At 53.5% G+C, this 24,225-nt stretch overlaps 2 protein-coding genes across 3 annotated transcripts in view; one reads left to right on the plus strand and one right to left on the minus strand.

Moving 5' to 3' along the window:
- The first annotated feature begins 76 nt into the window (after positions 1-76).
- Positions 77-14,098, plus strand: ARX (aristaless related homeobox). Of its 2 annotated transcripts, none has more exons than XM_060292907.1 (6): positions 77-128; positions 1,169-2,293; positions 4,005-4,881; positions 7,492-7,537; positions 10,375-10,703; positions 12,925-14,098. In XM_060292907.1, the coding sequence occupies exons 2-6, from the start codon at positions 2,098-2,100 to the stop codon at positions 13,163-13,165; spliced, it is 1,689 nt and encodes a 562-aa protein (XP_060148890.1). In that variant the 5' UTR covers positions 77-128; positions 1,169-2,097; the 3' UTR covers positions 13,166-14,098. The 2 variants fall into 2 exon arrangements, with proteins under 2 accessions (XP_060148890.1, XP_060148889.1); XM_060292906.1 differs by lacking the exon at positions 77-128 and adding an exon at positions 527-585.
- Positions 14,099-20,640: 6,542 nt separating this feature from the next.
- The window catches only part of POLA1 (DNA polymerase alpha 1, catalytic subunit), a 307,226-nt gene continuing 303,641 nt past the window's right edge, over positions 20,641-24,225 (minus strand). Inside the window, exon 37 of the mRNA XM_060292862.2 lies at positions 20,641-21,916. Within this exon, the coding sequence (XP_060148845.1) occupies positions 21,771-21,916 (146 nt within the window). The 3' untranslated portion in view covers positions 20,641-21,770. The remainder of the gene's footprint in view (positions 21,917-24,225) is intronic.

The following is a 24,225-nucleotide window of genomic DNA, read 5'->3' on the forward strand; positions in this document are numbered from 1 at the left end:
CCGCGGCTGCGTCGAGACCCGCAAGCGGAGAGTGGGCTCTCCGGGCCAGGGAGGGAAGGAGGACGGAATCAGCGCGCAGAATGTTAGCTTAAAGCTGAACAGGACAGTATACTAACACAGAACTATGGGTGAGGATGGAGAAGGAAGAATGCAGGAAAGATAGGAGAAGATCCCAGGGGCCTTGGAACAGCAGAGTGCTTAAAAGAAAATCAATGTCAGAGAGAGCTCGGGTTCTCCTTCGCCCCCACTCCCATCATCCAAGTGTAGGAAAAACTGGTGAGACTCAGACTAAAAGCCAGAGACAGGCAGACAGACAGACAGACAGACAGACACACACACACACACACACACACACAGAGCGCTCCTTGTCCTCTAGCCTTTAATAGTAGTAGTATCCGCATTAGTATTAACATTATTAACGTGCCTGTTCCTAACCCTTCATCCCCTCCAGTTGTGCCTTGAATGCTCCTGCCAAGCCAGCCTGATCTGTCTGCCACCCACCCACCAACATCCAAGAGTTAGGCAGATGTTTATGGCCGGAAAAAAAATCCCAGTTATGCCTCCTTGTATTTTTAAATACTGACTGTAAGTGATTCAAGTATAATCCTTTGTAAAACGCTTTTCTCTTTGACACATTGAAGGGGTTGAGAGAGGAAAACCCGGCGTGGATTCCCCCTCCCCGGCCCCTCTCCCACCCACCACGCTCGCCCCCACCCTGACAGCGTCGGGGCCCCTGGCTGTCCCTTGGGCCCTGCACCCAGGAAAGGAGGGCGTCCGTTCTAGCCCCTCGCCTGGGCTCGGCCCAACTTCAGTCGGAGCTGAGTCTCGGTTCTCAGCGCTGGACATGCAGGGAGCTGTTTGGGAAGAAACGCGCTCTCCCTCAGGCTCGCTCTCTCGCCTTTGCCAGGGGGAGTTCAGAATTTTAGGCGTTGAGATTTGGTTGAAGCCGAACCTGGGTCCCTCCCACCCTGGAGCACTCAGGGCTCCCGGCAGGTTCCGCTCCCTGCGCGTGATCTGACAGTGTCCAGCCTCGGGGTGACGGCCTAACTGAGGCTAACTTGTGGGGAGGAGAGGGTAGCGCGTCCTGGGAGAAGGGGGAGACTCCAGGACTTGTCCCCAGCTGCCCGTCCTCGCAGCTGACACTCGCCTGTCCCTTTCTGCCCTGTAGGTGCTCTAGGGAAGGCCGCGCGCCTTTGGCAGAGCTCTGTCTTTAAGGGGACTTTTTCCAGAGTTGAAGACGGAGATGAGAGCCGTTGAGGGACGCTACCAGCAAGAGCGCAACCGCCGGGCTCAAGGTGAAGACTAACAGCTCAAGGCGTTGGGCCGCAAGAAAAAACTGAACGCCCCAACTGCAGATGTTGCTTGCGTCCGTCACCCCGGCACCTCGGAGGCCCGTCCAGCCTAAAGAGGACGGCGGCTGAGGGCCACTGAGGTCAAGGCGCTGTCCTGGGAGCGCAACACTGGCTTTGAAAAGGGCCAAGTCGTTCTGAACGCGAGCCGAGCCTCAAGGACTTGTCTCCGAGGGAGTGAGGTCCTCGGGTTGGTGGAAGGGGCGCACGTCGCCCGAGTGGCACCCACAGGCCTGACATCCGAATAAGCTAGACCTTCGGGCTAGCCCTAAAGGGTTAAAGGAGGCGCTCCAGGAAGTTGTTAGTTAGAAAGTTGTTAGTTAAAAACAAAATATAAAAATAAAATTGGCTCGGGTGCGTGCCTGCTGTCCCACCTCCACCGCCGGCCTTCCCGGAATCCAGTCCGGGTTTTGCGCGGAGCCCACAGCCCGGCGCAGGCCTCTGGCGAGAGCCAATCAGAGGGCGCCTCTCAGCACGTGGAGAAGAGAGACTCCAGAGCTCCGCGCCCGCAGCTCACTACACTTGTTACAGCTTGTCCTGAGCGCGGAGAGGGCGAGCTCCGGCCACCGGCAGGGCGGGAGCCAGCAGCCAGCGACCGAGCGAGGCAGAGAGGCACAGAGATCGCAACAGTATCCATTATAACCAGCCATCTAACCCCACCCCCCCAACACACACCCATCCATCCCACCAGCCCCGAGAGGCAGCCAGCGGCCCGCTTCTCTGCGCCCAGGGAAAAAAAACCCCAGCCATGAGCAATCAGTACCAGGAGGAGGGCTGCTCCGAGAGGCCCGAGTGCAAAAGTAAATCTCCAACTTTGCTCTCCTCTTACTGCATCGACAGCATCCTGGGCCGGAGGAGCCCGTGCAAAATGCGGCTGCTGGGAGCCGCGCAGAGCTTGCCTGCCCCGCTGGCCAGCCGCACCGACCAGGAAAAGGCCGTTCAAGGTAAGGCTGTGCTCGCCGGGCACCTGAAAAAGATGCTGGGCGCTGGTTTGGATGTGTGATGTTCCGGGGCCAGGGGCCTGCGGTTGTCCAACTGGAGACGGAGGAAAGAAAGGGAACAACTCTGAGGCCTGGTGCCTCAAAGAGCGGTAAACATCTCGCCAGGGGATGTCTCTCCCTCCCCCTCTGCTTCCAGAGAAAGCAGAGACCGAGCTTCGCTTCAAGGGCCCTTAGGTTCTCGGTATCCGTCCTTAGGTCGTTCAAATGCCCCCTTTGGTGGCCTTGGGGGTGCTCTGAAGAGGGGCCACAGGCCAGAAACAGCAGGTGCCGGGTGGACTCTTGTAACAGCAACTTGGTGAAGACAAGAACCCCAAAAGCTGTGAATGGGGACCCCAGGCCGAATGAGCCTTGGCCTTTCTTCTCTGGAAGATTTCTTTATATGTGGTGTTGTGCTTTCTTCTTCTTTTTAAAATTGTAGATTACTTGTGACCTTTTAAACCCAAGCTTTGCAGAAAACGTCTCCCTGGGATTCCCCAAATGCTCCTTATTGTATTTGAAGTGTATGAAATGTACGGCTTCTGGGTGTTGTTTTTTTCTCTGCTATGTTATTTTTTTTTAAACAGTTGAGATGTTTAAAAGCTCTTATTTTTTTCTAAAATTAAAAATTTCAGAACAACTGTCGTTTTGCCCCGAACCTGTTACACTCAAGTTTCGCCTTGAGCTGGCTTGCAGAGGTGTCGCAGGGAAAGAATTGTTGATTTCTTTTAAAATCCGTAAACCAGCGGTCCAGCCGCAGCGCCACTTGGAAGACGGGAGCGGACAGCGGAGAAGGGGGCGTTTAAAACAAAACTGACTTTTTCCTTTTCTTTTTTTAGCCTGCAGTGGCACCTGTGCCAGGCGCTTCCTCGAGGGGAAGGAGCGGCCTGTGCCTATTGCACCCCCTTCGTCCCCCACCCAGGCCTTTCTGAACCCATTTTCTCCAGGACGATTTTTCTGTGCTCGGAGCCGCCAGCCCCTCCCGCTGGGGTCTGTCGGGGCAAGGCCGCACTCAGGGCCACGGGCCGCTCCCCCTTCCCCCGCAGGGGTCGCCCGCCGGGCAGCGGCCCCTCTCGCCAGCCCCGGCCGCGTGGCAGAGCCGAGGGCAGAGGTCGTGCGCAAAGTTTTCAGGGTGGTGGTGATTTTTTTTTAAGTTGCTGAATGTTTTCAGATTGCCCCCTGCCCCGAAATGGGAAGGAAAAAAGTGAGGGAGAGGGCAAGGGGAAAGAAAAAGAAAGGAATAAAGGAGGGAAGGAAGAAGGGGGGCGCACAAATAAGAGAAAGGAAGGAGAGGGAGAGGGGAAAGAATGATGAGGAGACGGGATGAGAGAGAAAGAAAAGGAGAATGTAAAATGAAAGGAAGGGCCAGAGAAAGACGTAAAGGAAGGAAGGAAGAAAATAAAAGGAAGAATGGGAGAGGGAAAGGAAAGGAGGGACGGAGGAGGAGAGAAGGAAAAAAGAAGGAAACAAGAGAAAGGGCAAGAGAGAGAAAAATGTAAAGAAAAAGAAACAGCAAGAAAACTGGGGAAGGAGGAGAAGGGCTCGGAATCTGATGGCGCGGGCGGGGGGGCGCGCCAGGGCCTAGGCGCGGAGGGAGCGGCGGCGGGCCGGCCCGGGCGGCGACTCTGGAGGGGGCGCCCGGCCGGCCGGCGCGCTGACCGCTCTCCCTTGCCCGCAGGCTCCCCCAAGGGCAGCAGCGCCCCGTTCGAGGCCGAGCTGCACCTGCCGCCCAAGCTGCGGCGCCTGTACGGCCCGGGCGGGGGCCGCCTCCTCCAGGGCGCCGCGGCGGCTGCGGCGGCAGCGGCGGCGGCGGCGGCGGCGGCGGCCACGGCCACGGCCGGTCCGCGGGGGGAGGCCCTTCCGCCGCCGCCGCCGACCGCGCGGCCCGGGGAGCGGCCGGACGGCGCGGGGGCCGCCGTGGCCGCCGCGGCCGCGGCCGCCGCAGCCTGGGACACGCTCAAGATCAGCCAGGCGCCGCAGGTGAGCATCAGCCGCAGCAAGTCGTACCGCGAAAACGGGGCGCCCTTCGTGCCGCCACCGCCCGCGCTGGACGAGCTGGGCGGCCCGGGGGGCGCCGCGCACCCGGACGAGCGCCTCGGCGCGGCCGGTGGCCCCGGCGGCGCCCCGGCGGCGAGTAGCGGCACGGGCGCCGAGGACGAGGAGGAGGAGCTGCTGGAGGATGAAGAGGACGAGGACGAGGAAGAGGAGCTGCTGGAAGACGACGAGGAGGAGCTGCTGGAGGACGACGCCCGCGCGCTGATCAAGGAACCGCGGCGCTGCGCCGTGGCCGCCACCGGAGCGGTGGCCACCGCCGCTGCCGCCGCGGTGGCCGCTGAGGGCGGGGAGCTGTCGCCCAAGGAGGAGCTGCTGCTGCACCCAGAGGACGCTGAGGGCAAGGACGGCGAGGATAGCGTGTGCCTGTCTGCGGGCAGCGACTCAGAGGAGGGGCTGCTGAAGCGCAAACAGCGGCGCTACCGCACCACGTTCACCAGTTACCAGCTGGAGGAACTGGAGCGGGCCTTCCAGAAGACGCACTACCCAGACGTCTTCACCAGGTACGCGCGAGGGGTGGTCGCAGCGGCAGCGGCTGGAGGGAGCGAGTGGGTCCGGGAGAGGGAAGGTGGGCGGGCAGGGGCCCCGGGCTGGGGCAGGGACTCCGTTCCTGGACTCTACCCAGGCGCGCCCTCCCAATGCACCCACCCCGTTGACCAAAAACTACTCCCCCCCTCCCCCCTACTCCGGGCCTTAAGTTTAGACTGGGATGTTTTTTGTTTTTAGTCCTTCCCAAGGTCTCTCCAGTTTAATTTTTTCAAATTACGAGTTTTAGTTAGAGAAAAAGAAACGGCCTTTCCAAAGGCCTCCCGAACACGCCACCTTGGAGACGTGCGCACCCTTGCGCACACACTCAGGGCCCCGGGCGCTACGGTCCGGAGTCCGGGCCAGGTCCCAGGCGAGGCGCAGGAAGCGCTGCCGGCCCTCGCCGCCAGAGCTAAACAGGGGCTATTTTGGGCCGCCGTGTGGTGCGATCGCCATCCCTGCCTGATGCCCCGGGCGCCTGCTGGGTATCAGTTAACGCAGTTCGCAGTAAAGCTGCCCGTGCCTGCGGAGAAGGCCGTTAAAAAGATCCGAGTTCTGTCATTTGAGGACTCCTGAAATAACCGAAGGAAGTCAAAACGGGGCAGTGTTTGGTATCTGTACAACTGTGGAGGCACCGGCCATAATCTTCCCTTCTCATCGCTGCCCTCTCTCCCTCCACACACATTAAACCCAGTGTTGGTTTAATGTAAGCGGGTTCACAGGGGCTGGCACTGATTGCTGGAAGTCTGGCAGGCAGTAGACGGAACAGCTGGGGGAATTTTTCTCTTTGGACGGCTGTCCAACCCGGGTTTTTCTCCTAGTTACGCTCCACTTCACACTCGCCCGGGTTTTTTTGGGGGAAAGATGTACCTGTGAGATGACTGGGCCTCTGAAGGCCAGCTTATTAATCCTACCTGGGGCGCCGGCCTGGCTGGGGGCCTTCCTCTCCCACCCCAAGGCTTAGGTCTGGCTCGGCGAGGAACCACGGTTAGGGCAAACTTTCCCCAGCGGGGAAGGAGAAAGAGATGGGTGCTTGCCTAGCGTTGGGCTTGTCAAAGCTCGAGCAGCACCTTCGCATGAGGCGTGTGCGGCTTTTCAACGTGCACTTTAGTAGCAGCGGAAAGCTGTCCGCCCCTTTGAACCGGAGGAGAAATCGCTCAGTGTTCAGGAGGCCCGAGCCAACTCGCAAGTGTAGTTGGTCTAGCCATTAATTGCCAAACTGTCTCCTAATCAGAAACGGAAAAGAGTAGATTTGATGCGGGGCAGAGGCACTGAACTTGATCATCCCCTGAGCTAAACTTGGTCCTCCCCTCTTTCATCCAGTCCCTTCGTTACCTTTAGAAAAGAAAATAAAATTTAAAACAATTGTGTCTATCAAATAGCTAACCGGCCGACCTGCTTTTCTTCATTTATCACACGTGTAATTCAAAAGAAGAATATGATGTGGTGTCGCTTGGCACCCAGGTCTGCCCTTCTTTAGCTTCTCCAGGGGAACCAAAGTACATGAAGAGGGGCAGCTCCTTTTCGCCACCCCGTGCTCACCTCTTTCCGACCCAGGGGGTTAGTTAGAGCCCCTTGGTTCCCGCCCGGATCCAGCCGGGAGTGTGGTTTTGGGGTTTTAGATTTGCTGATGCTCACTGTAGCAGAAGGCAGAGGGAAGCTCTCCAGTGAACCGGTTTTCTCCCAATCCTGAAGTTTCAGGTGTGGGCCAGGGGCACTGCCAGCAGTGCAGACCCAGGTCCGAGGCTGGGGCGGCCCCCGCTCTTTCATATTAGCGAGCGGAGGGCCAATTATTCTCTGCGCGCTCGTATTTTCGGTAAACAGGTCGTAAGCCATTCTACAGCATCTTAATGGTTTCCTATTTGCCTTAATTGTCGCAGTAATAACTGCAATGACGGGGTAGGGTTTCAGTTAAATTGACTTCCCCTGAGATGGGCAGGGTTTGTAGTGGGCACTGGAGTCAGGAGGTGCGCAGAATTTTGTTTAATCGAAAAATTACCCCACTGAACTCTTAACAAGCTTAACATATCTCCAGAGGGTAATGGGGAGTATGACCTAAAGGGGTGAGGGAGGGAGGATGGCGGCGGAGAGAGAGAGATGGAAGGAAAGGCGGAGAGCTGGAGAGAGAGAGAGAGAGAGAGAGAGAGAGAAGGAGGAGGGGGAGAGAACATTTTTTAAAGAAGGCAGAAAGAAACCAAGAGGGCGAAAGAAATGTTTTTAGTTGGGTGCTGAGTTCTCCCATTTACTATTAGGACAAAAGAGGCTATAATCACTGTGTGTGTGTGTGTGTCTTGTCTAACTCTGGCTTAGAAGTGAGAGAGAATCCGAGACTTAGAGACTCAAGAAGTCACCCCTGTCACTCTTGAATATAATATGATACAGTATAATAGATAACATCCTATATCTGGGAGTGTGTTGCGTTTTTACATCTTCAGTCAAATAGAAGGCACTCCAATGTTGAAGGGATGGCGATGCCTAGGTGTGTGGGGTGAGACCCTAATGGAGGAGGCTGCCAGCGAGGGAAAGGGGGCTGACGGGGGTTGCTGGAGCCTGCAGTGACCTCCTGCCTGTGTGTTGCTTTCTTATAGGGAGGAACTGGCCATGAGGCTGGACTTGACTGAGGCCCGGGTCCAGGTGAGCTGCACTGCAGAGAGGGAGGAAGGGAGGGGCAGCGGGCTGGGGGGAGAGTGGAAGAGAGATGGGTCGATGGATTGGAGGGCTGTTGAGAGAACCCCTTCATAAAATGAAGAAAAGCAGAATCAGAAAGATAAACCCAGACACTCACACACAAAACTATATTAAAATATGAACACCTGGGAGGTTGAAGGGGAAGATTTCGAGGTTTGGGAGCCTTGTGGAAGGAGTCCAGGATCAGAAGAGGGGTTTCAGGGTCCCTGAGACTGCAGTTCAGAAGCCCCCTGGTCCACAGCCCCTGTAGGAAACAATCTGCGAACTGAACTGACTTCTCCTGATTGAAATAATGGGATGGAGCATGGATTTGGTTGTTAGACAAATCCGCTCAGCTCCAAGCAGGTATTTGGCTGCGATTAAGTCTCCAATCGGGCTTCATAAAAGCCCACTTAGTGCTAGAACAAACAGGGCCATTTGAAGGCAAAATGCTGTTTGATTTCCCCTCTGCCCGCACAAGGAGCCGGCTAATGCTATTTGATTTCCCATTTTTTATAGCAATGAGCCCACATTGATCTAATAGGGAGTGAGTGCAATGCTATTAAAGGTGTTTGCAGCCCCATACCAGAGTGCATTTCCGAACCCAGGCCTCATAACCAAAGAGACGATCAACACTGGGCAGCCCCGACGGCCAACAGAAAACAGATGTCCCTGGGTTAGGAGCTGAGTGAATCACTTTACAGTCAAAATCAGGTGCTGATAAAGCACAATAAATTCCATATGGCTCATTTAATACACAACAGCTTCTTGCATTAGAGGGCTAATGATGAGGCCTGTCCCCTCCTTTCTGTTGACACATTTCTCCATTGTCAAACAGAGATGTGACAGCAACTCCGCATTTTCAGCTCAGGGGAACGAGTCGTGGGAAAGTTAAATAACTTTTAAAAAGAAAGAGAGCGCCCCCCTCCCCTTCTCCTCTCTCCCTATTCACGGGAGAAGATGTAATTAAGTGAATATGAATTATTAGAGTCCTTTCGTTTACCTTTGGGGGGCCTCAGAGGTATTAATTCAATAATGAGGAATTGCAGGGGGACATCTTGATAATTGCAGTCGAGCCGGGAGAGCGGATCCATCTGTAGAAGGTTTCCACTTTCTTTGAGGGCATTCTGCCTCCACTGTTCCCCCCACCCCCCCACCCTTACTCCTTTCACTGCCCTCGAGAAGGGGTGGATATTGTCTAGACAGATTTGGATACACAAAAGCTGCCCACCCAGCCCGGTCCCATCTAGTCTTCCTTTTTCAAGTCTCTGAATTTCCACACTGGAGTGTTTCTGTGATTCTCAAATAGATTATTTGAGGGCTGTGAAATGTTACGGATGGGCCCCCTTTGGGCAGAATTTTAAGTAATCAGCCGACTTGGATTCTTGATTTTTCTTGCCCTAGGTGGCTGTCTAGAAGTCAAACGAAGCCTAGATACTAGTGCTAGTAACGACAGCCCCCACTGTGTATATCTGAAAGGCACAGATGTCTTAAAAAAATTTTAAACATTTTCCTCTGGGATCATTTACATTATATTGTAATATAACTCCGTATAGCCCTGGAGTTCATTCTTAATTTTTAGACTTGTGTGCAGGCATAAACCCAGTCCTAAAAATATTAATGCCTTCAGGGGAGAAGGAGCATATCTTCTCAGCTGTGGGTGTGATGAGCAGGTCACATAAAAATAATCTCATGCTCCTAGGAGTTATTTTTAGACTATGGTAGCTGCCATATTTCAGGTAAAGGTCTCTACGAAAACTGCTTTCTATTAACAATTAGCAAGATACCTTGTGCTGAAAACCTCCCCCAAGCCTAGAACTATCTTATTTAAATAACCTATTTAAACCACATCCCCAGAAGAAATAAAGGACCCGTTCGCTAGCTCTGAATATGGGCACAGTCTACAGGTATCCTACACTCTGGTTTCTGTGTCCAGGTATTGCTGAATACCTGGTCCCCGCAGTCAGTGCCTTACTCGGCAGAACCCGGCCCTGCATAGAGCCCCTGCAGATAGCAGGCTGTGTACCCCACACTTCATTTCAGGGAGAACTGGGCCCCTAAACTGTATGCCTGTTTGCTAGTTACTGTGGCCATTTCTTCCCTCCCTCCCGGTTCTCCCCAAGCCCGAGAACCCAGTGTAGTGCTCATAGGCGTTCAATAAATATTTCTGGAAAGATCAAGTGAACCGCCTCCCCGATTCCCTTTTCAGTGCAGAGCAAGAATTTTGCCACCTCTTGGGTACACGTGAAATAGGCAAAAATAGCTGATTTGAGGCAGAAAGCTGATGAGCACTCTTCTCTTGGTGGCTGCCTGGTCCCAAGAGTCACCACTGAATGCCAACTTCTGCATGCCTTATTCTGCTCATTCCTCATCACAGCCTTATGAGGAAACTTTTATTACCCCCATTTTACAGATTAGAAAAGTGAGGTTCAGAGAGGTTTAAGTGACCTGTTTAAAGACACACAGCAAGCAAAAGGCAGCGCAGACATTTAAACCTTGGTTTCCTCACTCCTGAACACACGAAACTACTTTTCCTTAAAAACTGGAAAGGAACTAGGCTGGTTGAAATATCCACTGGAGAGGGTTCACTTGCCCAGTGTTTCCTGCTCGCTTTAAGTTGGGCCCTCTTTCACTGCCCCTTTGGCCCCAGACGTGTCCTTGAACAACCTGAGGCCAGAGAGGGGTGAGGTGGGCGCAGGCCGCAGGGGAAAAGAGGCAGGGCCCGCGGCGCGCGGGGAAGAGGCGGGGGCGGGGTGGGGGGTGGGCCGGAGCCTCGCCGACCCCGGCCTCTTTCCGCTTTGCAGGTCTGGTTCCAGAACCGTCGGGCGAAGTGGCGCAAGCGGGAGAAGGCGGGCGCACAGACCCATCCTCCGGGTCTGCCCTTCCCCGGGCCGCTCTCCGCTACCCACCCGCTCAGCCCCTACCTGGACGCCAGCCCCTTCCCCCCGCACCACCCTGCGCTCGACTCGGCCTGGACTGCCGCCGCCGCCGCCGCTGCCGCTGCCTTCCCGAGCCTACCTCCGCCTCCGGGCTCGGCCAGCCTGCCGCCCAGCGGGGCGCCGCTGGGCCTGAGCACTTTCCTAGGAGCCGCCGTGTTCCGGCACCCGGCCTTTATCAGCCCTGCGTTCGGCAGGTAATACGCGGCTTCGGGGAGTCTGTCTCTCTCATACACGCACAGAGGCCTGGGTCCAGGGAGGAGGCTGGAGACGGGTAGGGACTACACACATCTTTTCTCTTTGGCTTAACCTCAGCGACTTAGCCAAAGAAAATAATCTCTAATTTTGCCTTAAACAATGTGGATCTTGAAGGGAATGACTTGGGACTGAGCGGCAAAGGGAAAGGCAGTGACGATAATAGCAACCGTGGAAACTGGGAGTGTTCAATGAAAGCTGCACCAGTACAATTTGAAGGCAGCAACAGCCCAGGCCGTAGGTGATATGTGTGTAAACGGGTACAGGTGTAGGCCACAGAGCCAGAATGACTTTTCAAGTTTTGCAAAAATCCTTCCTCATGCCCCAGAGCCTGGCAACCAGAGGAACACAGCCCTGGCCCCCACAGGAGCCCTGGAGCCACGGGCCCTCTGGGTGCAAAGGATTCTTTCTTCTTCCCCAGACTCCATCTTCCTTGTCATTCAAGTGACCCACTGCCAACCATACCCCCGACCCCCATATATACAAACCCTGGCCCCCCCCAAAGCGGCACAAGACAACGAAAGAAAAGAAACAGTTCATCATATGTTATAACTCCCTTTCTTTAAATGAACATCGAATGATGAAATTAAAAGTCTGTATAATCACACAGACAAAGAAACAAAGGAGAGATGTATTAAGTTGGAAAGTGCAGTGAAAATAAAACTGAATGCAGCTTCAATGATCTCTCTTTGGGAGAACAAAGAAATAATAGATTCATCCAACTGCATAGCCACTTAACAAAAAAAATCATCTGGAGAAAATGTTCAAAAAAGACTCAGTAAAATTAGTTTCTTGTAACAAACCAATAAAGTAAACAGAAAGTGCGCTGAAGTGTAGTGACTCAGTTTACCTAGTGGAACCAGGGCATGTTACGCCCCCTCCAGGCCACACTTTATTTCTTTCTGGAAAAAATTGTTAAAGTCCTCTGCCCCTCGCTCTCCACCCTCTCCTTTACCCTTCTCACAACAAATGACTTGTAAAAGCTGGCAAACCACGGCTGGAGTGCCGGCTGCCAGATTTGGAGAGGCTGGAAGAGGAGTGCGGTGCGGGTGGTAAAAATAACAGAGGTGATAACAGAGGTGGAGGGTGGGCTTGGGAGAAGCAGGAGGCGCTCCTCGAGCCCAGGTGGGCTCATTTCTAATCGTGGAAACCCTGAGTTGGCCTTGCGGGGGCCCGGAGCCAAAGCCCTGGGGGGAAGCGGCGGGGGTAGGGGTGGTGGCATTGAGCGTCAGGGGCGGCTCGGGCCTCAGCTGCAGGTCATAGGTGCAGTGCGAAGAGAGTGGAGGCGCCGTGCGGGGCAATCCCGGCGCCTCCCGGAGGCGGTGGCGCGGACTGGAGTCCCAGGCTTGGGCTTCGCCGTGCGCCACGCGCGGAGGTCGCGGGTCGGGGCTCTCTGGGACTAAAGGCTGCAGGGGCGCAGGGAAGGCGGTGGGGGAGAGGTGTCGCCGCTCCGGGACGCGGGGCCGCTGGCTGGTTAGAGCCGCCTGGCGAGCGGAAATCTACAGGCGGGCGCCCCCACCCTCGCGGTCGTCGGCCGGGCACTGGCAGCTCAGCCCGGCGCGGGAGGGCGGCCTCAGCGGAGGGAAGGCCGGCATACAAGACCGGTGTTTTCAAGGTAAAAGGAGCCCCGGGCCGAGAAGGCGCCCTATATAGAGAGTACAAAGTGGAGCACAGGTCTTGATCAGTTTTGATCCCACGTTCTCCTTCCTTTCTCCCTTTTTTCCCTTCTCCTTTTCTCTCTTCTTTCTCTTTGTCTCTCTTCTTCTCTCTCCTGGCAAATAGTATTACAGGCAATTGGAGCTCCTGGTCTAAGAATACACCCCCCTTCTTAAGCGAAAGCACAGAATCCGCGCAGTTGGGCCATGGGGTTTTGAGACTCGGGGCTTGCCTCCGCCGCGGCTCTGTCCCCTCTGTCTTTTTTTCCCCCTCTGTTGGTTCCCTGCTCCAGTAAACCCTCTCAGAGCACCCCAGCCTCCCGACCGCGGGTCCAGCTACTCCCCAGCCCGCGGCCCACCCGGGCCTGCGACTCCCCGCCCCAGCGGCGGCGCCCCTCTGCGCCCTTCTGTGCCCTCTGCTCCCCCGGGGAGAGGCGGCGGGGAAGGCTGCCCGAGGCGCTGCGCGCAGCTCCCGGGGCCGTGACCGCGCTGTTTGCTCTCCCTGCAGGCTCTTTTCCACCATGGCCCCCCTGACCAGCGCGTCGACTGCGGCCGCGCTGCTGAGACAGCCCACGCCGGCCGTGGAGGGCGCGGTGGCGTCGGGCGCTCTGGCTGACCCGGCCACGGCGGCCGCAGACAGACGCGCCTCTAGCATAGCCGCGCTGAGGCTCAAGGCCAAGGAGCACGCCGCGCAGCTCACGCAGCTCAACATCCTGCCGGGCACCAGCACGGGCAAGGAGGTGTGCTAAAGGCTGCCCTCCACCCTCGCGCCCCAGGCGCGATCCGGAAAGGTCACCTCACTCAGCACCACTTAAGACCAAATGGAAACAGAGGACCAGCACACTCCCGAGACGGCACTGAGAGAGCGCAGCCGCCTTCGCAGCAGCCTGGACGCGGGCAAGGCAGCCCTCGGCGCTACCGGACGTGGCACCTCCTCGGCTGGCTGTCCACCCGCCCCTGCCCCTGCCCCTGCCCCTGCCTCTGCCCCTGCGCCTGCTTCTGCCAACCTCGCTCCAACTCGAACGTCCACTCTCTCCCGTTCTTTTACTGAAAATATCCGGGAGGTTTTTCTCCCTAAGACACCTGGTATTGAAGTTAAAAAATTTAAAAGCCCAACCTCTCTTCCTCCTGACATCCTACTTAGCTTTTTTTTAAAATTTTCCTAATAGCATTTTGGCGCTCTAAGTTTATCTCCCCAGCGTGGGCCCCGGCTCCGGGCCGGGGAAGCGAATGCGAATCTGTAAGATAGCTAACAGTGCACTTAACGGAAAGGGGCGTCTTGTTCTTGTTCTCTTCTTTATCATACACCAACCAAGGTTTTTATATCAAACCAAAGGGAAATACTCTGCTAGAATATGGACTGTTGAAGTCACCAAACTGTGATTATTGATTCTGTACATACCATTGTTATTAAAAAAAAAAGAACAGAGCTTTGTATATTTGAAATGTTATAACGCAATTGCACTCAGCGTGGTATGGTAAAAGTTTGTCCTCTTGTAGATTCTTACTGTGTTGTAGATACGGTAGGGTTCCTAGACAAATATTTATGTACTCAAGCCCTTTATTTAACTTATTAACTGTAGAGGCTTCCGAAACCTTCAAGGTAAAGGCAATCGTACAGTACTTTTGTGTAATGTGTAACTGTTATCACTTTTCCTTGCTATCTAGTGGAGAAGTGTCACGCTCAAAATAATAAAAAAATATATATATATGTTTAACAAAAGGAAGTGTGAATACTCTCTACAGGCTCTGAGGGGACAGTAGTAGGGAGACCCCCAGAGGCCGGGCGTGGGCTCCTGCGCCCCGGCACCTCCGGGGTTTATCTGAACTCGCGTTTTCCTGGCAGAGGCTCCTGGTTTGAATCTGATCCTCAAAGGATCCGTAGGGTTTCCTACGAAGGTTAAGATCGCTGCCGCCGCGGCGCTTTCCACGAGCATCTCGGCTTTCCCGGGTCGTGTCGCAGCGGGAGCTGGGGGGCCCGGGGCCCAGAGATGGGGTGGGCTTGAGGGAGGGAGGGTGTACCGTAGGCATTGTTGACGGTGAAGACAGAAATTTGAAGCGAGCGGGAGTCTTGGCTCGGAAAACGAAGGAAACTGCTTGTGGAAAGTGCCACGTACAAGGAAGTGCGCAGTCCGAGATGACAGGTAATGGCGAGAGCGAGGAGCCCAGGCGCTGGCTTCCGAGGGGGCGGGCTCCACGGTATACGCGCGGGTAGCAGGGTGTGTGTGTGTGTGTGTGTGTGTGTGTGTGTGTGAGAGAGAGAGAGAGAGAGAGAGAGAGAGAGAGAGAGAGAGAGAGAGAGGGAGGGAGGGAGGGAGGGAGGGAGGGAGAGAGGGAGGGAGGGAGGGAGAGGGAGAGAACGCAGGAACAGTGATGGAAAGGCAGCGAGGGGTATCCAAGTGGCAGATCTTAACTCGACAAATGTCATTACATCACTTATCCAGGCATTGGGAAATGTATATACTTAAAAAAAAATCTAAACAACTCAGGTTTCGCGAGGAGACCCAAACAGATTTGCAGTCTGCACCCTCCTGGGCGCACCCCTCGCCGGCGACGACGGTACCTTCTCCCTCCCCCGGGCCCTGCCTGCGCCCCGCCGGGTGACCGCTCGGTGTAAGCCCGCCCGCGGGGGCCGGGTCTCGCCAACGCTCCCAGGGTGATGGGAAAGGGAAGAGAAGCTTAATTAGTTTCAATTTGCAGTAATTAGCGCGCTGGACCTTTGGGGAGAGGGGCAGGCGTGGGGGGGGGTGCGGAATGCTGCGGCGTGACGAGCGCGGCTCTCGGAGCCGGTGCCGCCGCCCCGCCAGGCCGCGGGACAGTCGGTCGCGGCGGGGGTCGCAGGCGTGTCTCCGGGCCGGACCCGCCGGGCTCCGCGCGCGCTCCCCGGCCGCGCCCCAGAGAAGGGGGGGCTGGCCCTCTCGCGGCCCAGGGCGCAGGCGTGCGCGGCCGAGGGGCAGGTGCGGGGGCGGGCAGAGGTCAGCGGTGACTCGGGGGTGGGCGACGCGCTCTGCAGCTGCCGCGCTCCGGCTCGGGCGTCCTCGGTTCACCCGCCGGGCCGGAAAGCCGCAGCTCCCCGTCCCCCGGACACCTTGGGGAGCATGCTCGCGGGGTTCAGGGCTGAGGGGGCTCCCCGGACCTTGGCCGTCGACCTTGGCATTGAGCCACCCGGCCCCGGCCCTGGGCTTGCGAGGGCGGCGCTCGCAAGCGGGGGCCCGGCCCGGGGCACCGGGAGTAATCGCCAACTACCTTCGCTCAGCCCTTCTGCCGCATGCTCCTTTCTCGGGGTTTGCAGGCCCGGCGGGAACTTTCTAGGACATCCCCCGAGGTCTGAGTGTCTCAAGCCTTCAGACTCCACAGGGTCTCCTGGGGTGAAGGCCGCTTTCCTGGGGTGGGCAGGGCTACTCGGGAGTTTTGGGTGGAGGGGGGACGGGGAAGTGCAGGAGGGGCGTGAGGGAAAGGGCTTTTTTTTTTTTTTTTTTTGGGTGATCACTATCAATTTTCCGTCGATTTTGGCTTTTTGTTTAGGTAGCGGATTTTTTTCCCCCCTCCAGGCTGCCAGTTGGATGGTATACGAGAAACAGTACCATTCTTCCTGTTAATGAAGTCTTTTTTAAGTCATTTTTTCTCATTTGACCCTTCCATGGAGCAGAAGCAAATTGCGTGAAATTACCTCCAAGGATTACATTTATTACTGGCCAATGAGAACCCCTTGCCTTGTTTTACAAACTCTTAATCCTATGTCATTCTGATGCCGCAAACAAGCCCGGTCCTGGGCCTCCTATTCTTTCAACTTTCCCCAGCTGGAGGGACCTCATTCTGCACTTAATATTCCCCATAAATATCACACGCTAAAGACCCCCTGACTTCCAGCAAGTCCACATTAAACATGTGACATGTCACGCATGACAAACTCTGAGTATCTTTTCAAAGCAGCATTAGAAGCAAAGAAACCAATTTTCTTCTCCTTCCAAACCTCCCCAAGTGCTGAATGATGGGGATTGGAAAGAGCCACTGGAGCGTACTTAGGGGGATTTTATGAGATTTTCCAGAATGATTTAATCTTATTGTGAGCATTATTAATGAATGGCAACCCAATTTGGCCCCAATATCTGGGAACGCGGTCACAATGCTGGGAGCGGCTGACCCCCCCCCAACCCTAAGCAAACCTCTTTCACCCTAGAGGAGGCCGTGCAGAGCCCAGGGGAGTCCGGGAGAGCCCCTGTGATGGGGGTACTGCTGTTCCCTATCACACCCAGGCCGAAATGCCCCACCACCCGCCTTCCCAGGGCCACCCCTACAGCATTTTGGGTAAGGGGTGAGGGAGCCCGGTCTGGCCTCTGTGGGAAGGATGAGGGGAAAGGCTAAGTTAATTTGCTACATTTTCAGACAGGCTAGCCAGATCCGGAATGAGCCCCAAAAGGCAAGGCAAGAAGGGAGCAGTTGGCAAAGTATTTTCAGAAGGTGCCCCTAAGTGTTCTTCCGTCAGCAGCTACCCATGGGCTGGACTGTGGACAGTTAGGGAGGACAGCTTAGGTTTGTGTGAGAAAGATAGAAAGTGGATGAATTAAGGAGAGTGACCGCCAAAAGGAAAGTTTTGGGACTTGAAACTCAGTCTTCAGCTGAAGTCACCACTATTGGTCCTGGCCAGTTTCCCACTTTTTTTTCTCCTACTACCCCCGCCGCCCATTGGGGCAAACACTTATTATTATTGGTTTTGATCTGTAATGCCAAGAGACAAGGCACTTGTACTTCTCTTTTTCATATCATCTTGAGTGCAAAGATCTTACTAGAATGGAAAAGGGGCTGATGTTAGAGGAAAGGAAATTATATGTAAGTTACTTCAACTTGCTTTTAGAGGAAAAAAATGTGTACGTGAGCATGCACGTACGTGTATACACAGAAGTGTGTCTGAATGAAGGGAGTCTTAAATGGGCCCTAAAATGGTATTTTGGAACACCGAGTTCCACGGAGCAATTGCTTATGTATTTAAGTGACAGTGGCAGCCTGGCTGGGGGGCGGGGAGAAGAAAAGCTGTCACCTGACTGGGGCGGGGTGGGGGGGGAGAAGTATTTTTCAAAGGAAAAAGTTGTGTTGTCCCTAGACGTGATTAACAGTCCAGTTTGAAGTATACATTTTTTCCTTTAAAGAAAAGGGAGTGATTACCAGTTGTACATTAAGAAATGTCATTCAGTAATTTTTATTCATTCTCTGGAAATCTTCGTAAAAGTCTGAATCATACTTCTACAAGCAGCAATTTTGTTAATCCAGGGGGTTATTACTCTGGGCCCTTATTAGGTTCTACACCACTGCCAAGCAATCCTATAACCCTCTCAAAAGAAGTTTACCTCCCTGTTATAAAACCAGTAGTGGTATTTATACTGTGCAATAATTAGTGTATTACTTGAATCCACTAACACGTTCATTTTATCTCTGCACAAAACCTCTAGTCTGCTTATAGAAAGCTTGTGCCTCCTTTGGTGCTGGTAAAGTGGTGAAAGAGTGAATTGAAGGCTGGTTGCACTTTCTCCTTTTGCCTCGCCTTAATTCCCATCTCTTTTTGCTCTCATCCAATTAGCACAGTGTATTAAGCGGTTTATCATCTCATAGTCAGCTATTGAGAGAAACAAGGCGAGCACTTTGCAATAGAACCTGCGCTCCTTTGACACCCTCAGGTACTTACATATTCCACTGTGCTATGAATAATAGAGGAAGAATGGAGCGCTAATTCCCTCATCAAAGAATGCCTTGTCTGCTGCTTTGCTCAACAACACCATTCTGATCAAAAGAAAAGCAATAAAGCTTAGCATAACAAAACGAAACCTACTTATTAGCTTAGTGGTTAAATTAATGCAGAGCCGCTGCTATTCAAAACCAAGGTTTGAAAACAGCCTCCAACAACCTGATAATGCTGCCTTCGGGATGAAGGAATTTTAATCTGAAATTTGAGGCTGGCTCAGATGAGTTAATCTATTAAACTGCTATAAGGAAGCTCCACAGCAGACCGTTCAATTAAGAAATATTTAGGTGAGCAGTGAGAGAGAGAGAGAAGGAGAAAGGAAAGGCGAGGCGGGTTAAACTTTGGGATGAGAGATGGGGGAACTGAATTGAGGGTCTGGGGTTTAGTGTGTTTTTCACAAAACCCTGACACAAGATAGGGAAATCTGCTTTTGGAGTTTCTTTATCTTTGCATTACTTGCCAAACTAATTTAAATGCTATGTTCGAAAAGGCGTGTTGAGGTGTGTCTGTATGTGTGTTGTTGGTAAGAGGAGGTATGGGCTGGAGAAGGAAGTGGCTGTGAGGGGCAACGAATTCATCCCCTTTCACCAGCCTGTCCCAAACTCCAGTCTGTCAACTTTGATTAGCCCCACGTCTTGGGCAACAGTCTCGAGACGAACCCCGTCTGTTTCCTAGACAAATTAAAACCTTAACTGAGCAAGCTCTTGGACGATTTTCAACTTCTGGCCTCCCCTGTTCCCCTTTACATGAAGGAGAGTTGAGAGCAGGTTGTGACCCTTGCTAGATAGATGTGCTCCCTGTCGTAGGCAGACCCTAAATTCAACAGGAAACATGCCCCTTTCAGATGGGTTCCTTTAGGGCACTAAAGGAAATTTAGCCTATTTAGTCTGGCCCACAGCATTTAGAATGCCAAGGTTTAGAAATCAAGACACTTCGTGGCATATCTGGATTCCTGGCTTCTCTTGAAAACCAGATCGTATGGCCACCCTGGGCTCTGTCCCTCCCAGAATTGCTGAGTAGCTGCTGCCCCCTTTGGACGGGACATGGCCACTTGGGTTTACCAGGCCCTGCCACTCTCTAGTGTGAACCCAGCCTGTTTCACTTTTATCACCTGAGCTTAACACTCATGCCAGGGAGCCTGTGGAGACATATGGGGAGGCTCCCCCTTGACAAAGAAGTGGGTAGCATCTCTGTACCCATGCGCTGACAACCGATGCAAATCAGGGAGTAGAAACCTTTCTCAGGGAAAAGTGACCATGCCATGTTCCAATCTTCCAACAGAGAGATCCAGTGGAATTCACAGAGTTGCAGTTTCAACTTTCTATAAAATCCTGGAAGCCTCACATGCCTCCTGGAATCCTTAGGTGCCTCTCAGAAAAGCCTCTTAACTAACCTGGAGTTACTGATCTGAATTAAAAAACATCAACCACTGTGTTAACTCTTCGGGAACTGTACTAAGAAATGTCTGACTTTCTATGGACTTTCTACAGAAATGGTTGCTGCCCTCACCGTGATTACAATCTAGATGCAGGGACAAGAAGCAGACCAGTGAGAACCTGTTTCTGTCTCCTGGAGTTTTTTTTTTTAGTGATTTTTTTTTGTTTTTTTTTGTTTTTGCGGTACGCGGGCCTCTCGCTGCTGTGGCCTCTCCCATTGCGGAGCACAGGCTCCGGACGCGCAGGCTCAGCGGCCATGGCTCACGGGCCCAGCCGCTCCGCGGCATGTGGGATCTTCCCGGACCGGGGCACGAACCCGTGTCCCCTGCATCGGCAGGCGGACTCTCAACCACTGCGCCACCAGGGAAGCCCCTCCTGGAGTTTCTTGATGAGCAAGTTGAAGATAACCCTCTATTTGTATTTACCATAATCACCCCAGGTCCCAGAAATCAAGGAAAACGCGCCTTCTCTTCGGAAAGCAAAGTGGGAGTGTGGGCTCAGGAAGCATACATTAGAGAACCGTCTCTATAACCCTCTACGGTAACAGCAAGGAAAAACCACCTAATCCTTAGCTTCCCAGAGCAGCCTGGGTGCTGCAACTTCTGATAGGTTGCAGAGCCTGCGGTGCCAAGGCATTAATTAACTAACCGACACGGCCATTAACCCAGTGTTTCTACTTAGAACCTGAGTATAGGAGACAGAGGAGAAATGAGGAGAGGGTGAGGGAAAGAAAAGAGAAGGCAAAGCAAGATACAGGGCAGCGTCACCTCCACTGCTTAACAAGTAAGCCTTTACTAGGGTCCAAGCCGGGTGACCTTTCTCCCAGGAGCCATCAGCCTTGCTTTCCAAAAGGAGACAGCACTGGGCTCTCGGCTTATCTCTCTTTAGCTGTCCAAGTCAGCAAAGCACATGAGAAGCCATACTTCATCTCTTAAAGGACACAAAGTGCATGGAAATGCCACTCAGAACACTGGAACATACATCACACCGAGGATCTCTGAGTGGAGACCTGAGCGGGCTGAGGTTTGGGAATGGGATGGTCTCCAGTCATCCCTTACTCCTGGCTGCCCTCTCCAGTCCAGTCTTCGCACCTGATAAGGAGTCACTGCAACTGATTTCCCTTTAGAAAGCTTTATTCCGAAGTGAAAGAAAAAGCACAGCATATGTTTCTTTTATGAAAATCCATAGGTAGATATTTTTTAAGAATATAGCATAGTTGTACAAGGGGAAATATGTTTTGTTAGTATAATCTTACCAAGAACGTAAGAAAGGAAAGACTGATACGTTGAAATACGTTTGGCTTCTGGCAAAAAGGCACCGTTCTGAAGAAATGAGAAAAATAGCGCCAGGGCCGATTAACCATCTCTCCCCCCAGTTTTTCTGAATATAACACAATGATCCTCACCGCAACCTATATACATTTTTAATGAAATGCTATAGGATGTGAAATTATTTAACACGTGCTTTCCTTTTGTATAAACCTTTACCTAGATTTTCTACTTGAGGAAATAAAAAAGGAAGGTGAGTGTAAAACGGCTGCCCAGTGTGCATGTACGCGTGCATGTTGGGCTTTGGAGAAATTCAATACACAAGTAAGCTCTGTTTAATCTATCTAGTCAGTGCAAGGCTTCTAAATCTCCCCCCTCGGCCACCTATATGACAGAAAGACTGAAAAGGATAGCCACTCCTGGAGCCCGCAGCCCGGGAAGCACTTGGGTTCAGACTGGATTTAACTGGCCCGTGAAAAGGCAAAGTGTCAGCCCTCCGACCAAGCTCCACGAGCCCCCCTCTTTCTGGGGGCGCCTCTGCTGAAGGTCCTGGGGCAAAGCTTGGGGCGACTTGCATCCCAGCCACTCTCAATTTCTCTTCCCTCACCGACCCCTCCCCTAGAAATCCAGTCCCCAGTGCGAATGTGACGCAGCCATCTCCAGGTGGTGTTTCGACAGCACGAGGTATACTGTCAGGGGAAGGCGGTTTTGCTGTTCTCTGGTGCTTGGCAGATTAAATATTTTTGCAGTTCCTTCGCCCTTAATAATCCCCCTCCCAAGCAACATCCACACAAACATGATATGTAGTCCCAAAGGAAAAGCGATGCAGGAGAAGCAGCCAGGGCCACGGTGCAGGTGCCGAGGATGCGGGTCTTCCTTCCACCGCCCCCGAGCGTCCACTTCCGGGAACCCCTCAGGACCGCACAGCACAATCGGCAAAGAGTTTGCTGAGATTCACTTCGGAGTAGCCACTTTGGGACAAGAACTGCTCTGCTGTGTTCTTGAGTTTTCTATAGTCCTGAAGAACTTTGGGAGTAAAAAACTGCTTCTTCAACTTATCTAAAAAGAAATAAAAGTAAAAGGATTACAAGTCTCAGAGGCAGCTTCTTTTAAAGAGCATTCAGTATTGCTCAAGTACCAGAAGCAGGGGCTGTGCATTCTGTTCTCACCTCCAGGTCAGATGTCCTCACGGTCCTGTGGCTGGTCTACCCCTGGGGCCAGTCCCATGCCGGGGTGGGGGTGGGGAAAGGACCCCAAGATTCCTCTGTAGAAGCCTTTCTTCTTTCCCCCTGCCCGCCACTTCTCAGTACCTAGCTGACTCAGCGCACCGGGGACAGAGCCACCCTCGACTGACGACTGACGGGAACTGCAGGTGCACGGCCGTGTGCGGCAAGCAAGGTGAACTCCACTCCCAGACACCGGATTCGCGGCACTGTCAAGCACATGCACACAACTGCATGCAAAGTTCGGATGTGGCAGGAACTAGTTTGTCTCAAAAGGAAGACAGAGCCTCCCAACTCAAACTCCCCAGATCAGCTGGGCCGAGTTAGTTTCTTCTAGTCCCTTCCATCTGCGTCCCTCTATTACACAGAATCTCCTCTGCTCAGAGGCGAGGGGTAGGCTGTCTGGAGAGTACCTGCCCATTGGCAAGATTGCTTTTTTCTTCTTTGTCCACACTGTGTGCCCGTGAACTTGAGGGGTGCAGCCGTCCTTCCTCTGCTCCTTCCACCCCATTCATCCCTGGCCTTAGAGAAGGGTACTCTCAGCCGGAGAGAGAGGGTCCTTCCTTTCCCTCCCCAGGGTGTGAGACCTCTACATTTGGTTCTTTGGAAGGAGCACTGGGCAGAGATACCCAGGTCTGGTCTTTTGGGGACGGGGGTGAGCCCTGGGGTTGCCAACCCTGCCCAGAATGGTTAAGATGATACAGCTTTTGTTCAAAGCTGCTCAGGAACCCTGTGAGGTGTTTGGAGAGGCCCTTCTAAAAAGAATTCCCCATCTGATGGCTGAGGAAACTGGGCGGTTAAGTCACTTGCCCCAGGGCACATAGCTGGAGATCTAGGATGCAGAAACAGCAAACCCAGGTAGCCAAAACCCTGAGCCCACGCTCGGCAAGGCTCACTGTGCCCCGTGCCCCTCACTGTCCCTGCACCCCGTGTCCCTGCTCCCAGATAGAGACGGGCAGGCTCCCAGATGCTGGCCTGGGCCAAGGAGGCTGGGGGGGAGCGAGGCTGTCCCGCGCCCCGGTATAGGAAAGCATCGGGAAGGAAACACGGAAGGGAGTGCATATCAATCACCAAAAGAAAAAACCCCACGGAAACAACAGAGCAACAGAGAAGTCTACAAAGCACCTGGAAAATGAAAACTTGGTCTCCAGGTTTTTGTTCCTTAGCTACACATTCGTGTTTGTTCTCCACAACCTTTTCTAAATTACATCAATTGCCTTTCGAAAAACAACAACAAAAAGTTTTGTAGAGAGGATTTAAATGCCCAAAGCGGGTGGAAAGAGGTGAGAAGAGAGAGAGGGGGCGCATCGTTAAGCGAGGAGAGAGACACTTTGAGTTCTAATTATCGGAGTCTGGGAATACACAACAATGGCCCGAGCAGTGGCTGGGAATACACAACAATGGCCCGAGCAGTGGCGGCCCGAGGCCAGCGCCCCATGCATGTGAATGACACAAATGCATGTGTGACGGGGAGAGACATTTACAGAGCTGTGGTGAGACGGAGCAGGGGAGGAAGAGAGAGGGCACAGCTCCTGATGTGTTTACCTCCTCTGCTGATGGGATATTGACTTTTCCCACCAGGTTGGTTAGAAAGGGGACTATTTACGCTGCTACACAGCGGAGTTAGAATGACAACCAGCGTCACTTGGTGCTCTTCTTCGTGAAAGACAACTGTGACTGCCAGCATATCCCATAGCCGGTCAATACAGCCCAGGCACCATTCCACGCCGGTTAGAGATGCAGAAAAAAGCTCCTACTTGCTTCCCCAATGAGAATTGACTCAATAATGTTTGGAAGGTCTTCTAGGAAACAGAACTGCACGAGCTGTCACAGGCCACATCGGGGGTGGGAGCTGAGGTGGGGAAAGGGCTCACCCCTTCTTCGTGGTTTTTCTCTCCCTGCTTTGGGCACCTGGGCCACCCACGTTAGGCTTCTGTCACTCTGTTGCCCTTAGTGCTACACCCACCCGCCACTTTAGAACTCAAGGGAAAATCCCAGGGTTAAATGGTGGAAACCAGGTCATGTAGCTGGCAGAACCTGATTCCTTCACCCTGTTCCAGTTTTGGGAGTCAGGGAAGAGGCCATCTAACGAGCACCTGACCCGAAGCAACAACTGCTAAAAGATTTCAAGAGGACATCAGGCAA

Source organism: Globicephala melas, chromosome X (genome assembly GCF_963455315.2).
Source record: "Globicephala melas chromosome X, mGloMel1.2, whole genome shotgun sequence".
In the NCBI taxonomy this organism is placed as follows: domain Eukaryota; kingdom Metazoa; phylum Chordata; class Mammalia; order Artiodactyla; family Delphinidae; genus Globicephala; species Globicephala melas.

Excerpts from the sequence above, each read along its gene's own strand:
- ARX (XM_060292907.1), top strand. The coding sequence starts at position 2,098 with ATGAGCAATCAGTACCAGGAGGAGGGCTGCTCCGAGAGGCCCGAGTGC. Across the intron at positions 2,294-4,004 it reads CCAGGAAAAGGCCGTTCAAG|GCTCCCCCAAGGGCAGCAGC; the intron begins GTAAGGCTGTGC and ends CCTTGCCCGCAG. Across the intron at positions 10,704-12,924 it reads ATCAGCCCTGCGTTCGGCAG|GCTCTTTTCCACCATGGCCC; the intron begins GTAATACGCGGC and ends CTCTCCCTGCAG.